At 44.2% G+C, this 16,794-nt stretch overlaps 1 protein-coding gene across 2 annotated transcripts in view; it reads right to left on the reverse strand.

The window, feature by feature from the left end:
- LOC111154342 (zinc finger protein 786) overlaps nucleotides 1-16,794 on the reverse strand; it is a 27,585-nt gene continuing 10,791 nt past the window's right edge. The window contains exons 1-4 of one of the 2 annotated variants that reach the window (XM_022513893.1): nucleotides 15,177-15,219; nucleotides 8,639-8,765; nucleotides 4,805-4,957; nucleotides 1-2,464 (exon numbers count right to left, since the gene is read on the reverse strand). In XM_022513893.1, the coding sequence (XP_022369601.1) occupies nucleotides 468-2,464; nucleotides 4,805-4,957; nucleotides 8,639-8,765; nucleotides 15,177-15,194 (2,295 nt within the window). In that variant the 5' untranslated portion in view covers nucleotides 15,195-15,219 and the 3' untranslated portion in view covers nucleotides 1-467. Of the gene's footprint in view, nucleotides 2,465-4,804; nucleotides 4,958-8,638; nucleotides 8,766-15,176; nucleotides 15,220-16,794 lie in introns of those variants that run through there. The other variant, XM_022513892.1, reaches the window with a different exon arrangement.

Genomic DNA, 16,794 nt, shown 5'->3' on the forward strand with positions numbered 1-16,794 from the left:
TTGCTGTCGGTTTCAAAATAAATGACTCAAAAACAAATCCAACATCATATCAGGCTTGCAAACAAAATCCACTGGATTTAAACCCCCCAGTTTAGGATCACACCGTGCAGAAGACTCAAGTGGACATTTTAGAGCCACCCCACGTCCTCAGCTTGCAGAACAGTACTGGAGGGGCTGTCCTAGTTCCAGCGGGGATTTCAGAGCTAGCTTAGCATTTGCGGGGAAGTTACCACTTACGATGGCAGGGAAAACAGGTATCTCTTTTATCAATAGATAGGAAATATGACAGGTGGTGCGCTAAATAAGAAAATCCTGGGTGGTTTCTCAACTTCCTAACCGGAGTTACATTCTTGCTCAAAACGGGGGCCCTCTTCCTAAAATCTGTCTTCCAGTGGGTTTGGCTCTGGCTGCTGTGAATTTCCAGGCCATATCAACTCCCCCAAGGCTCTGGATACCCTCCACGGGCCTCAACTCCAGTCGGCCTCGATCATCGCAAACAGCTGGCTGAGCCTCTTCTTAATGTCCGGCTCATTTGGAGCACTGTAGGATTTCGTGTGCACCCTGATGTGTTCCGCTAGTTTCGACTTATAAATGAAGCCCTTCCCGCAGTCGCCACAGGCAAAGGGCCTCTCAGGCCTATGTATGCGCTGGTGCCGAAGCATGTGTCCCTTTTCCCGGAAGTTCTTGTCACACTCGGGACAGCGGAAAGGTCTCTCCCCTGTGTGCAGGCCTTGGTGGCTGAGCAGCTGAGCCTTCAAGCGGAAACTCTTGTCACATTTGGGACACTGGAAAGGCTTCTCCCCCGTGTGGGTCCTGATGTGCTCGATGAGTTTGGACTGCTTGGCAAAGCCCTTGCCACATTCGCAGGAGAAGGGCATCTCGCCGCCGTGCAGCAGCTGGTGGGCCTTCATGTCGGCCTTCACGCGGTAGCTCTTGCCGCAGTCGGGGCACTGGAAGGGTCTCTCCCCGGTGTGCAGACGCTGGTGACTCAGCAGCTGCCCCTTGAGGCGGAAACTCCGGTCGCAGGTGGGGCACTGGAAGGGCCTCTCCCCGCTGTGCACGCGGAAATGTTCAGTGAGCTTGGACTGCCGGGTGAAGCCCTTGCCGCACTCCCCGCACGAGAAGGGCCTCTCCTTGCTGTGCGTGCGCTGATGCGCCTTCAGGATGCCCTTGAGGCGGAAGCTCTTGGCACACTCGGGGCACTGGAAGGGCCTCTCCCCGCTGTGCACTCTCAAGTGCTCGCGGAGCTTGCACTGGTGCGTGAAGGCCCGGCCGCACTCGCCGCAGGAGAAGGGCCGCTCTCCGCCGTGGCGGAGCCGGTGTGCCCGAAGCATGCTCTGCAGGCGGAAGCTCAGCGGGCACTCGGGGCACTGGAAGGGCCTCTCGTCGCTGTGCAGCCGCTCGTGCCTCAGCAGCTGTCCCCGCTGGCGGAAGCTCCTGCCGCACTGGGCGCACCAGAAGGGCTTCTCCCCGCTGTGGACGCGGCCGTGCTCCGTGAGCTTACACCGCTTGGCGAAGGCCTTGCCGCACTTCCGGCAGGGAAAGGGCCGCTCGCCGCGGTGCACGCGCTGGTGGCCCCTGAGCAGGCCGCGCAGGCGGAAGCTCTTGCCACACTCCGGGCACCGGAAGGGCTTCTCTCCCGTGTGCACACGGAGGTGGCCGGCGAGCTTGGACCTGGCAGCGAAGTGCTTACCGCACTCGGCGCAGGAGAACGGCCTCTCCCCGGCTCCCGTGCGGGCGCAGCGCTCCTCACACGGGCTCGGCCTCCCTCCCGAGGGCACAGCGGCCGGCTCAGCCCTGCTCGGGAAGGTGCCATCGCCTTCTCTCCAGGAGTCTAGCCTCTCCCGGCCGGGCAGGCCCTGGCAAGCCTGCATGCCGCTGCTGGACCACAAGCTCCCGTCACATCTGGGGCACCGGGATGGCCTCTTCCCCTCATGCGGGAGGCGGTGGCCCAGAAGAGGCTGCTTGGGCGGGAAGCACGTCCGACACTCGGGGTCCCGCAGGGCGCTCTCGCCCGCATGCACAGCCAGATGCGCGAGCAAAGGCCGCTTCCGCCGGAAGCTCCTCCCACAGTCCGGACACCGGAAGCGCCTGGGAGCCTGAGGGCGGCTCCGCTGCGGCTGCTGATCAGCTTGGCGGCTGCGTTTCTTCCAGGACCTCCACGGCTGGTTCTTCAAGTGGCTTTTCTGGTGCTTCTCCAAGTGGTCCTTCGTCCAAAAGCTCTCCCCGCAGACAGCGCAAGGGTGCTGGGTGCCCCCCCAGGAGGAGGCCTCCCGCGTTGTGGGGGCTGCTGGACGTAGAGCCCGAGCGTCACGGCCGGGTGGGGTCGGGAGGGCGATGCTTTGGTCAAGCCTGAAGGAAACATCATCTCCTCCTCCTCGGGAGGGTTCGGAGGGGCACTGGCCCGCTCCACGATCTACTTGGAAACGACACTCAGCTTCTCCTGAATGCACAGCTTGTGGGCCTGAAATAGAAACAAACAGTCAGTATTCCTGCCTATGGCATGACCAAAGGCTTATGTCACCAGGAAAGAGACCTTAGGGAACGGTGCCATCTGGTGGCCTGGGAACCCAGCTCCCACGGGTCTCCACCATCAGGGACACTTCACTGTGGTTCTGTCATGGCTGAGAGACTGTCTGGTGAGAGTCTGCCGAAAACTAAACTGAGAAACATATCTTAAAAGAGGAAAATACAGGGGTGCCTGGCTGGCTCAGTCGGTCAAAAGAGCATGTGGCTTTTTCACGGGGTCGTGAGTTCAAGCCTCACTTTGGGTGTAGAGAATACTTAAGTTACACTTAAGAAAAAAAAAAAAGAGAGGAAAGTATAGGTCTCAAACACCAGGCCTAAGCTTTGGAATTTGGGTTCAAATCCTATCTCTCCACTGTGTAGCCTTTGTCAAGCTAATCTCTCTTTCTTGGCTTCATTCAGTTCCTTCTGTAGACACAGGGAAGCGACAGGACATTACATTGTCATGAACTTTAGGTGAGTTCCTGCATGTAAGGTGCTGAGCATGTGACTGGCATACTGAACACACCTGTAAATGCTCACCACCATCAACCACACGACTATCACATTTTGCCATTCTGATGTGCAGACATTCCTGAAATCACCAAGTGATGACGGCACTGTCACTCACAGACCCTAACACCACAGTTGTGACCCAGGGGATGTCCCTAAGGCTAGGCAGCAGGGCCTGGGCTCTTCTCCCCCCTCCTCACCCCTACCCCACAAACCTTTTAAAAAGGTTTTTGGAAGGGACGCCTGGGTGGCTCAGTTGGTTAAGCAGCTGCCTTCGGCTCAGGTCATGATCCCAGTGTCCTGGGATCGAGTCCCACATCGGGCTCCTTGCTCATCAGGGAGCCTGCTTCTCCCTCTGCCTCTGCCTGCCATTCTGTCTGCCTGTGCTTGCTCTCTCTCCCTCTCTCTCTCTCTGACAAATAAATAAATAAAATCTTTAAAAAAAAAAAAAAAAGGTTTTTGGAAGAATGGATAACAGGTGGCAAAAAGTGAAATAATTTGTGGAGCAAAACTCCTTTCTTTACTGTCCAGAAAGGGGCAGCCAAAAACTCAAGAAAACTATTGACAAGATTTCTTGGGATGATGCTCCCATTGGTTTTCTCATTCCATACTTTAATGTTGACTTTTAAGAATCCAAAAATCTCAGGGGCACCTGAGTGGCTCAGTCGGTTGAGCATCCAACTCTTGATTTTGGCTCAGGTCATGATCTTGGGGTCATGAGATTGAGTTCCAAGTTGGGCTCCACACTCAGCAGGCAATCTGCTTGAAATTCTCTCCCTCTGCCCTGACGTCCACTCATTCTCATTCTAATAAATACATAAATATTAAAAAAAAAAAAAAATTCCAAGAGGGTGCCTGTGTGGCTCAGTGGGTTAAAGCCTCTGCCTTTGGCTCAGGTCATGATCCCAGGGTCCTGGGATCCTGGGGGGGGCTCCCTGCAGAGAGGGGAGCCTGCTTTCTCCTCTGTCTCTCTGCCTGCCTGTCTGCCTATTTGTGATCGCTGTCAAATAAATAAATAAAATTTAAAAAAATTTTTCTAAGAATCTCAGACTCTTCCATCATAATAAGAAACAACACAGGAGAGCTGAGTTTTAGGTAATCAAGGAGAGTCAACAGTCTCCACACAGGAAGGAAGCAATTTGGGTTACTAGTATGTGGATAACCAGTCTCTGAGTCCTTCCATCATCCCCCTCGCCTTCCCTACCACTAACAACAGCTCACATTTACTGAGCTCTTAGTGTGTGCCAGGTATCACTTTAACACTTCACATATGTTAACCTATATAGTCCTATCTAGGTACTTTAGTTGTCTTCATTTTCTAGATCAGGAAATTGAAATACTAAGAGGCTGAACAACTTGCCCAAGGTGTCACCAGAAAAGACAAGATCCAGACTCAGACTCTTGAACCCACACTCCCAACCACTGTACTTTACTGTGCTTCTCTAGAATATACCAGTTGTCCAGCTTCAGCCCAGCCAAACAGGAAGACCAGATCAGAAAACTGGAACAAACTGAGTGTACTGTCTTGAGGACATGGCCCTGGTTTCTTTTTTTTTTTTTTTTTTTTTTAAGATTTTATTTATTTATTTGACAGAGAGAGATCACAAGTAGAGAGGCAGGCAGAGAGAGAGAGAGAGAGAGAGAGAGGGAAGCAGGTTCCCTGCTAAGCAGAGAGCCCGACGCGGGACTCGATCCCAGGACCCCGAGACCACGACCCGAGCCGAAGGCAGCGGCCCAACCCACTGAGCCACCCAGGCGCCCATGGCCCTGGTTTCTTAATACTCACCCCAAAACTGATGGCCCTCGATAAATGGATCAAATTGCAAACGAGCAGAAGAGCAAATTATGGTTCCCGATTTCTGTGTTTCTTGCCAGTTCTGGAAGAACTCTCTCTCCTGTTCAATCCAGGATATTAGTTCTGGTTTGGGGAGTCCATTATCTGTGCAAAAATGTCAGACAGGGTAGTTTGGTTTCTTTGAGCACTAAATTTAAGCACACCGAGATGCCTTAAAATTTTCAAAATGTACTCCTGGGAAAACGCATGAGACAAGAAGTAAAAAAAAATAGATTATAGGTTTACGCAAGGAGGAGCAAAACTGCCCACATTTCCTAACAGTACTTCCTAATCTATCTGGACCTGTTAAAGCAGTTTAGTGTTTAAAACCTGTCTTTTGGGGGCGGGGGCTGGGTGGCTCAGTTGTTGAGCAGAGTCTGCCCTCAGCTCAGGTCGTGATCCCAGGGTCCTGGGATTGAGCCCCGCATCAGGGTCCCTGCTCGATGGGAAGCCTGCTTCTCCCTCTCTCACTCCCCCTGCTATGTTCCCTCTCTGGCTGTGTCTCTCTCTGTCAAATAAATAAATAAAACCTTTAAAAAATAAAATAAAATAAATAAAATAAAATCCTGCCTCAGTCCCCATATATCTAGGAATGTGCATTTTGTCATGGGTTTCATAAAACTCACTAGTAGTGTGCTTTGAGAATGGTGGAACAGCCCCACAGACAACTGGAGATACCATGGGAAGAGGGGGGTATGCAAGGTAAGAACTGGAATGCCGATCCTAGGAAATTTCAAAGTAGGTAAATATTCTCAGAAGTCCGCTGGTGACAGTGCTAATCACAACCCAAAACATGGCCGAGTTCTGCTAGATAAAAAGGGTTGCAAGCAATGAAATAAGCAAATGAAAATAGTTACAAGACTGTCTAATATATAACCCCATTCCCCTAATAAAATGTTCATGAATTTTCAAGTAAAACTTTCTTTCAATAATATCTCTTTTACAGAACCTAAATTATGCTTCATAGATTGCTAAAGGGAGATCAGTGTATAGTTCAGATCAGAGAAAGAGAGTAAGCCAGGTAATGCCTCAGGGATAAAATGTCAGAGTGGCGTAGTACGTGTGGACTGGTCACTGTGCTCCAGATCCCTCCTTGCCCCCTGAAATCTGACTTCAATCCCAAAAGAATTCTAAGTCTGCTCTTAGAAGAAAGGGAATCACTATCTTTTATTAAAATCCATACACCTATTCTCAATCTTCATCTGTTGAAGCCCCAGCATCTTTTAATTTAAAAAAAAAAAAAATTTAAAAGATTTTTTAAAATTTTAAATAAATTTAAAATAAAATAAATTTTAAATAAAATTTTTAAAAAAATTTATTTATTTATTTATTTGACAGAGAGAGAGAGAGAGAGAGAGAGAGAGAGAGATCACAAGTAGGCAGAGAGGTGGGCAGAGGGGGAGGGGCGGAGCAGGCTCCCCACTGAGCAGAGAGCCTGATGCGGGGCTCCATCCCAGGACCCTGAGATCATGACCCGAGGTGAAGGCAGAGGCTTAAATCGCTGAGCCACCCAGGTGCCTCCCAGCATCTTCTAAAAGTATTTTTCCAAAAATAAAACCAAGAAAACGATTCAATTTACAATAACACCAAAAAGAATACCACACTTAGGAATAAACTTAATAAAAGAAATGCAAGAATGGGGCACCTGGGTAGCTCAGTGGGTTAAGCCTCTGCCTTCGGCTCGGGTCATGGTCTTAGGGTCCTGGGATCGAGCCCCGCATCACACTCTCTGCTCAGCGGGGAGCCTGCTTCCCCCGCCCCCCTCTGCCTGCCTCTCTGCCTTCTTGTGATCTCTGTCTGTCAAATACATAAATAAAATCTTAAAAAAAAAAAAAGAAATGCAAGACTTACATAATAGAAACTATAAAATATTGCCGAAAGAGATTTTAAAAGTCATAAATAAACGGAAAGATATCTCATGTTCATGAATAGGAAGTCCTAATATTGTTAAGATGACAATATTCCCAAGGGGAGAGGCATGGGAGGATGGGGTAACTGGGTGATGGACATTAAGGAGGGCATGTGATGTAACAAGCACTGGGTATTATATAACACTCACGAATCACTGACCTCTACCTCTGAAACTAGTAATACACTATATGTTAATTAACTGAATTTAAATTTTTTAAAATGAGTAAGAAGACTGAAAAAAAAAAAGAAACCCTTGCTGCTTTTCTGATATAAACATTTAAACCTATACACTTCCCTCTAAGTGCTTTGGTGTATCTCACAAATTTTGCCGCTTTATATTTTCATTATCATCCAACTTTAAATATTTTCTAACTTCTCTTGTGATTTCTTCTTTGGTTTATAATTTACTTAGAATCATCTCGTTTGAAAACAAATGAGTAAAGAAACACAAAGCAAAATCAGACATATAAATAGAATGAACTGATGACTGCAAGAGTGAAAGGGGAAGGAGAAGGGCAAAATGAGTGACAGGGAGGGGGAGACACAGGCCTCAGTTATGGCATGAATGAGTCACAGGAATGAAAGGCATTCAATGATGCTGTCAATGGTACTGTACTAGCGTTCTATGGTGACAGATGGTAGCTACGCTTGTGGTGAACATAGCACACAGAGATGGTGAATCACTACGATATATACCTGAAACTAATTAATATTATATATCTATTACAATTTTTTTAAAAAATTAAAGAACATATAGCTATAATTAAACAATGTGAATGTAAAAAATAAAAATAAAATAAATTTTAAAAAAAAGATGACAATATACCCCAAATCTAATCTGTTTTTGTTGTTATGGTTTTTTGGTGGTTCTTTTTTTTGTTTTTTTGTTTTTTTGTTTTTTTTTTTGCAAAAATTGACAAACTGATCCTAAAAGTAATGGCAATCAAAACAGCATGGTGTAGGCATGAAGATAAACATATAGATCAATGAAACGGAATTGAGAATCCAGAAATAAACTTCTACATTTATGGACAATTGATTCTCCAAAAGAGTGCAATGGGGGAAAGAATACTCTTATCAAAAAATAGTGTTGGGATAACTGGATATCCATATGCAAAAGAAGTTGGATCCCTACCCCACACCATATAAAAACCTTAACCCAAAATGGACCAAAGACCTAAATGTAAGTACTGAGGGATGCCTGGGTGGCATAATGAGTTAATGCTGCCTACACTCGATAAATCAAGTAATAGAGATCAAAGCATGGATAGTTAGATTGGTGGAAAGTCCAGTAAAAACTAAAACAGAAAAGGTTAACAGTGGTTGCCTTGGAGAATTATCTGAGTACAAGAGTGAGGATATCATTAATTTGATAAATTAAAAAAATTTTTAAAAGACCAAGTAAGCAAAAAGACTAAAAAGAACATCCATTACCATAACCATGAAGAGACTGCTGCTGTTAACCGTCTCAGGGTATAGCCTTACAAAATCTCACTGGAGGGAAATATTTTAGCTTTTCTAAGTTATGCAAACCCCACAGTAAAAACCGACAGGTAGAGACATCCTAGGGTAAAGATATACATTATGGACATGAGCTGGGAGTGCTCCCATATGGAAATCACAGCAATCTGTGAGCGTGTAGTGACTATAAACCCTAAGTCACCGCTGACCACCACATATCAAAGTCTTAAATATTTTCCTTTCTCAGGGTCTACCCTTGAGTAAGGATTAGCCCTGCTTAAGGAAGTATTAACGAAGAAGACTCTGGGCTAAAAAATACCGTTCTGAGTTAATTTCTGAGAAATCTGACCTAACAAACAGGACCTCTTCTAGACCCAGTTCCATGACTTCCCCACAAAATTGAGTACTTCTTACCTAGAGAAACAAGAATCTCGTAATTGGTTCTCATAACATGCTTGTAAAGCTCCTTCTGCCATGCCTCTAGGTTCTGCCATTCTTGCTCAGAGAAATAAATGGCCACATCCTCAAAAGTCAGAGGCAACTGAAATGACAGACATAATACATACACAGGCATTAGTGCTTCAAAAGGATTTCAGCTCCTTCTCATCAATTCTTTTTTTTAAAGTAAACTTTATCCCCAAGGTGGGGCTCAAACTCACAACCCTAAGATCCAGAGTCGCATGCTCTCCCCACTGGGCCAGCCAGGTGCCCCTCCTTGTCATCAGGTTAAAAAAATTTTGTAGTGGACACTGCTTTTGTCTATTCAGCAGCTTCCTCCTTGGGAAATACTCCTTCCCCTACTCCAGTCACGTGGTTCTGCTGTTACCCACTACACCGTCCATAGTTCTTTATGCTTGTTCAAACTCCATATGCATACGGATAGTAAGGAATTTTTTTTCTTTTGAAACAGTGGAAATAGGGCACCTGGGTGGCTAAGTGGGTTGAGCCTCTGCCTTTGGCTCAGGTCATGATCTCAGAGTCCTGGATTGAGGCCCATGTCCAGCTCTCTGCTCAGCGGGGAGCCTACTCCCCAGCCCCCTCTGCCTGCCTCTGCCTAATTATGACCTCTCTCTCTTTCTCTGTCAAATAAATAAATAAAATCTTTAAAAAAAAATAAAACAGTGGAAATAAATCACTGGGTAACTTCATTCACTTAATATATTAAAGATACCTCTCCAGGTCAATGTGTAGAGGCAAAACCAGGTTTTTGTAAATTGTAGTATATTTCATGCCATGTAGTATATTTCATGCCATGGGTACATATGGCATGAAATATACGTCCCACTGATGGGACATACATTGTCTCCATTTCCTTTATAAACAATGCTCTGATATGCTTCCCAATATATTCGCACTTTTACCTCTGTAAGATAAAGCCTAAAAAGGAAAACTACTAAATCAAAAGTTATAAACATGTTCAGTTTAACAAATACCATTACATTGCCTTCCAAAAAGAATCACCCTTTGCTAATAAGACTTCTTTCTCATTTTTAAAAAAAGATTTTATTTATTTGACAGAGAGAGAGAAATCACTAGTAGGCAGAGCAACAGGCAGAGAGAGAAAGGGAAGCAGGCTCCCCGCTGAGCAGAGCCCGATTTGGGGCCTGGGATCATGACCTGACCAGAAGGCAGAGGCTTAACCCACTGAGCCACCCAGACGCCCCTTACTTCTGTACACCTTTGCCAGCACAGGTTGGTCCTTAAACCTTTTTATTTTTTATTCTGCCACTGTAATGGGTTAAAAAAAAATTGTATTTCATTGTTTTAATTTGCATTAATTTGTGAAGCTTATCATCCTTTTCATACTTTTCTGGGGAGGGGAACATTCCACTTAACTTTGTGCAGGTCTGTTCACATCCTTTGCTCAACATTCTTGTGGGCTCTATTAATTTCTCATATTAGGGTTAATAATCCTTTGATTGACTAGCAAATGCTTTTTTAAAAAGATTTTATTTATTTCAGAGAGAAAAAGTGAGTGCAAGCATGAGCAAGGAGATGCAGAGGGAGAAGCAGGCTCCCCACTGAGAAGAGAGCCCAATGTGGGACAATGTGGGATGTGGGACTTGATCCCAGGACCTCGGGATGATGACCTGAGCTGAAGACAGACACTTAACCCACTGAGCCACCCAGGCGCCCCTCTTTTTTTTTTTATATTATTATACTTTGCAGAAGAACGTCTTTTGTGGCTTCAGGGTTTAGTATGTTGATTTGGAAGACTTCCTAAGATTATAAAATACTCTCCTAAATTCTTCATAACATTCTTATAACTTTTATCCGAATTAGACGTTCTTCATCTGGAACTTATTTCTGCATATCATAACCAAAAGGAATATAATTCCTTTTTTAAGTGGATATTCACTCATCACAAAGTTTCTTGAACAGTCCATTCTTTTACCATTGATTTGGGATCATTTTTCATTAACTAGGTTTCCATTTATACTTGGGTATATTTTTGTTTCATTGGTGAATGTGTCTTTTTTGCTACAGTACTGCACTGCTTAATTCTTAGTTTTTTTTATACTTTTTAATTTTTTTATTAACATATAATGTATATATCACCAGGTTTACACACTTCACAGCACTCACCATAGCACATACCTTCCTGAATGTCCATAACCCCATCACCCTCTCCCTTCGGATCACTACATTTGTAGCTTTAGGGTAAATACCCAGTAGTGCGATTGCTGGGTCGTAGGGTAGCTCTATTTTCAACTTTTGGAGGAAACTCCATGCTGTTTTCCAGAGTGGTTTCACCAGCTTGCATTCCCACCAACAGTGTAGGAGGGTTCCCCTTTCTCCGCATCCTCGCCAGCATCTGTCATTTCCTGACTTGTTAATTTTAGCCATTCTGACTGGTGCGAGGTGGTATCTCATTGTGGTTTTGATTTGTATTTCCCTGATGCCGAGTGATGTGGAGCATTTTTTCATGTGTCTGTTGGCCATCTGGATGTCTTCTTTGCAGAAATGTCTGTTCATGTCCTCTGCCCATTTCTTGACTGGATTATTTGTTCTTTGGGTTAATTCTTAGCTTTATCAGATATTTTGCTATTTAAGAGGACGTGGTCATCCACCACCACCTCCATTATTTTCCACAGGAAATTATCTTGATTTTTCTTATCTGTTTTCTCATCTACATACATAGGAAAGATACTTCGCTAAATTTACACAAATTCTATTGGGATTCTGATAGGAATATACTAATTTTGAGAGAACTGGATCTCTAAAACACGGGATCTTTCCTTCCAGAAACATCTCTCATTTATCTAGACATTTCTATGTGTTTTAGTACAATTTAGTTTCCTTCATATAGACCTTATATAATTCTTGATAGGTTCATTCCTACAAACTGTAGAGTTTTTATTGCTACCATGTTTGAGGGGTTTGGCCCATTAAATTTTCTTCTTTTATAAAAAAAAATATTTTATTTATTTATTTGACATGGAACGAGAGTTAGAGAGAGATAGAGGGCACACAAGCTCCAGGAACAGCAGGCGAAGGGAGTAGCAGACTCCCCGCCGAGCAGGGAGCCCAATGTGGGGCTTGATCCCACGATTCCAGGATCATGACCTAACAGAAGGCAGCCGCCCAACAGACTGAGCCATTCAGGCACCCCTCCCATTAAATTTTCTAATTATGAAAGCTTGGGAAGATCATTTTTATGTTTATTTTGGAAACAAATTTCCTCGTTGACTAACACTGTCAGTTGATGGCCTTGGAGTGTCTACACAGAGAATGAGATCTGCAAATTAACATTTCTTTTATTTATTTATTTTTTAAAGATTTTATTTATTTATTTGACAGACCGAGATCACAAGTAGGCAGAGAGGCAGGCAGAGAGAGAGGAGGAAGCAGGCTCCTGCAGAGCAGAGAGCCCGATGTGGGAATCGATCCCAGGACCCTGGGATCATGACCTGAGCCGAAGGCAGAGGCTTTAACCCACTGAGCCACCCAGGCGCCCCTTAACATTTCTTTTAATGATTTAAGCCTGTAATTTCTTTTTTTTTTTTTTTAAGAATTTATTTACTTGAGAGAGAGAAAGAATGAGAGGGAGTATGATAGGAGGGAGAGAGTCAGAGGGAGAAGCAGGCTCCCCGTTGAGCAGGGAGCCCAATGCGGGGCTCAATCCCAGGCCCCTGGGATCATGACCTAAGCCAAAGGCAGCCACTCAACCAAGCCACCCAGGCGCCCCTCTTTTTTTTTTTTTTTTTTTTTTAAGCAAAAGATAAGTTGTTTATTTTAAACTCATAGGTTTTCCACAGAACTCTATAAATTACAGGTCTATAGTCTCCTGCATACAAGACTAAGCCTATCATTTCTTATTTTCATCTTACTGTACTGGCTGGAGCGATGTTGAGTAATAGTGATGATAGCATGCAACTGTTTTATTCTTTAAAGGAAATGTTTCTAATGCTTCTCACGTAATATTTGTTGTTTCCTTTAAGTTATTAACTAAGATGCCACCTGTTCCTAGAATACTAAGAGTTTATCCAGAACTGGTTTTCAATTTCACTTCTATTTAAAACAATGCATAAGAAAAAATAACACAAGCAAATGTGTTTAAAACATTTTTTTTTTAAAGATTTTATTTATTTGACAGAGATCACAAGTAGATGGAGAGGCAGGCAGAGAGAGAGAGAGAGAGAGAGAGAGGGAAGCAGGCTTCCTGCTGAGCAGAGAGCTCGATGCGGGACTCGATCCCAGGACCCTGAGATCATGACCTGAGCCGAAAGCAGCGGCTTAACCCACTGAGCCACCCAGGCGCCCTAAAACATTTTTTTTATTGTGATCGCTTTGAATAAATCAAACTTTCTAAGATGTATAACTAGAAGCATGTAAGTTATATATTTGTTAAAGTACTCTAATTTCATTAAGTATACATTCTTTTAGGGGCGCCTGGGTGGCCTGGTCAGTTAAGCATCCACCTTTGGCTCAGGTCATTATCTTGGGGTCCTGGGATCCAGTCCCACATCAGGCCCCCTGCTTAGTGGGAAGCCTGCCCCTCTCCCACTCCCCCTGCTTGTGTTCCCTCTCTTGCTGTCTCTCTCACTGTCAAATAAATAAACTCTTAAAACAACAACAAAAAACTTTATCTTCGTGTATGTCTTATCTTTTAATTTTATTTAAGCTTATATTGTACATATATTTTCAGTTTCAATGCAAATGTATCAGTCTTAGGTCATTTTGCTTTCTCTGTTTTAAAAAAAAATTTCTATATGTAGGTTGGAAAGATATACTAAATTTTCTTCCAAACGGCTTAAGTTTTACTTTTCATACTTAGATTTTAAATTTATCTAGAACGCATTTTTTAAAAATTTATTTTATATATTATATACAGTGGTGATTTACCTCAATGTATATTTTATATACTATATACAGTCGTGATTTACCTCAATGTTATTTTCCAAATGGAAAAGGCAATTGTCCCAATACTGCTTTTGAAGGTCTCTGTATTACTTTCCTAAAACTGCTGTAACGAAGTACCCTGAGTGGTTTAAAACAATAAAAATGTATTCTCTTATAGTTCCAGTGGCTAGAAGTCTGGTATCAAGTGTCAGCAGGGCCATGCTATCTCTGAAGCCTCCAGGGGAGAATCCTTTCCATGCCTTTCCCTTAGCTTCTGGCAGTGGCCGGCGATCCCTGGTACTTATCAAGGGTGCATTAACTTCAATCTCTGTCTCCACTGTAACAGGGTGTTCTCCCTTTCTGCGTCTGGGTCTCTGTACCTCTTCTTATAAAGATACCAGTCATGGTGGATTAAGAACCTACCCTATTGCCTTATGATCTCATTTTAACCAATTAAATCTGCATCAACTTACTTCCAAGTAAGGTCACACAATCTTGAGGTTCCAGAAAGGACATGAATTTGGGGGAGACACTATTCAACACAGTACAGTCTGCATCTGGGTTCTCTTTCCATTTCCACTGTTCTGTCTGTCCCTACACAAAACAGCACGGTAGTAATTCGATGGGCTTATAATAAGTTTTGTCTGCTAGTGCAATTCCCCTTTCGTTGTTCTTTTTTCAGAATGATATTTTGACCTTTATTTTTTCATATGAAATTTAGAATCTGTTTGTCTAAATTCACAAAAATCTTACTACCATTTTAATACAACTGCAATAAATGTATATATGAGTTTGGAAGAAAAGTATCATTTTTACTGTATTTAGTCTTCCTTTTATAGGCCTGGTTATCTCCCATTTATTTATAGTTTCTCCATAAAGGTGTTGCCTATCTTAAATATTTAATCCTAGAAATTACATTTTCTTAGCGGAGACTGTTAACGTTATTTGGAAATCAATAACCTCATGAATTCGTTTAGTCATCAGGAAAAATGGTCAGAATGAAAATTTATATGCTATTTTGAAAAAACATAATGGCCATTCCCTCTAAACTTCGATTACAACAAAACATTAAATAATTAAATAATGTATATTCTGTCTAAGTTTTTATATCTTATTCTATTCCTTCCAACTTGTCTTCCTTCCTTCCTTACACTCAACACAACCTCTAACGCCCTAGCGGCTAAATTACCTTATTCAAGCCGCTGCCAGACAATCGCTTCAACCCTCAAAATCTTAAGTCTTTTAAAACTCTTGTTCTGAACTCAGTAACTGACGTAAAACCGGCTGAGCTCGAACACGCACCGCCAGCTCCAGACCCATTTCTCTGCTTTCCCTTGCCTGCCTCCGCCACTCCCGGGCATGCCGGCCCAGGCTGGGCCCGCTGCTGAGGAGGCCTGGTCCACGCTCGGTCTGTTCGCGAGGGCGGCCACGGACGAGTCCCAGAAGTGGCGGTCACCGGCCACTCCGAGCCTCCAGCGACCCCCGGACTCCGCTCCACCCGTCCTCTGCAGCCGCCCCGAATGAAACCCGGATGGGTACCCGCCAAGCCGCAGCCCGGAGCCCGCCCCGAGCCCCGCCCCCGTACGTCCGCGGGGAGAGCCTTTCTTACCGGAGCCGGTTCGGCCATGGCCCTCGCGCTCCCGCCCGTCGGCGGTCCGGTAGACGCCGAGTTCTTGCGGGCCCCGCGGAACCTACCTCGGCTCAAGGCTTCCCGCCCCGCCCAGCCCTGCAGGCCCAGCCCCCGCGCGGTGCACGCTGGGACTCGAGCCCGATTTCCCCCCCCCGCCCCCCGCATCCTCCCCACAGCGCCCCCTGCGGCCCGGAGGAGACAGCGTCGGCCGCAGGAGCCACCCTCCCAGAACTGGGCACACTGGCCGCCGCGCTATCGGTGGCGGGTCATCTCGCTCTGCCGGGGGTCTCCAAACGACGAGGACCGAGACCCAGACGCGCTGAAAGGCGCTGGAGAGGGCGAGACAGGTGGTGGGAATTCATTATCGGGGAGTCAGGCAAACATATAGCATCGCTGACCCCATGGACTTAAATTAGGAACATGACTTACAGTCTACAAAATAAAAAAAACTGTCTTATAACCTAATATGAAATGGACCTTAAATTTAAGAGTCTTTCACTCTTAACCACCCAGCGTGGTTGAAGTGTTGAGATACATGTAATTGCTATCCCCACCTTAAAGGTTTTCTTAAAAAAAAAAAAAATTAAAAATATATGAAATTTAACAATAAACTTAATAAGTAAAAGTTGTTTATAATTCTGATGGTCTCATGTAAATGCTCTATTTCTTCATATAAATTTCCAGTCTCTGTCCACAGACATGTACTTTTTTATGGTTCTGAGACACGTATCTTTTTTTTGTTACCACATCGAAGTTTTCCCATGTTCCTCATAATCTTATTAATTATACTCTTAAATGGATGTAATTTAAGGCAATATATTAATTTGCTAGCGTTGCCATAACAAAGTACCACAGACTGGACAGTTTAACGAAATTAACTGTTCTCACAGTTCGGGAAGCCAGAAGTCTGAGATCAAGGTGTCAGCAGGGTTGCTTTCCCCTCAACACTCCTTGGTTTGCAGATGGGCATGTCCCTGCTGTGTCCTGCCAAGGTTGTTCCTCAGTGGGTGTCCTAATCTCTTCATATTGGACTAGGGCCCACCCACAATGACCTCATTCTACCTTAATTGCCTCTTTAAAGGCCCTGTGTCCAAATACAGATCTGTTCTGATGTACTGGGGATTAGAACTTCAACACAGGGATTTTTGGAGAATACAGTTCAGCCCACAGAAGGTAGGGTAGTATTAAATATTCAGGGGCAGTTAAAAAAAATGTGGCCATAAATAATGCTGCTTGAGTATTTTCATATACACAGTCTTCAAATATAGAAAGTACAAAGTGCAAAGGATAGACCAATACATTAAATTAGATTAAGATTTAAAACTTTTTTTTTACATCAAAAAGCATAATAGCACAGCCAAAATTAGGTCAGACTGGGAAAAGATATTTACAAGGAAAAGCATCCAGAGAATAGAAATAACTTCTAAAAATCAAGACTGCCCGGGAGGAAAATGTGCAAAATTATGAACAGTGAATTCACAGAAAGGCGGAAAAAATGAAATGGCAATAAAAACACAAAAATGTTCCATCTTGTTAGGGAAATGCAGTATCTGCTTATGAATATGTGCATATCCTATCGCCCAGCAAGTCTTACCTT

This window comes from Enhydra lutris, unplaced genomic scaffold (genome assembly GCF_002288905.1).
Source record: "Enhydra lutris kenyoni isolate GAN:26980312 unplaced genomic scaffold, ASM228890v2 scaffoldscaffold37, whole genome shotgun sequence".
Lineage (NCBI taxonomy): Eukaryota > Metazoa > Chordata > Mammalia > Carnivora > Mustelidae > Enhydra > Enhydra lutris.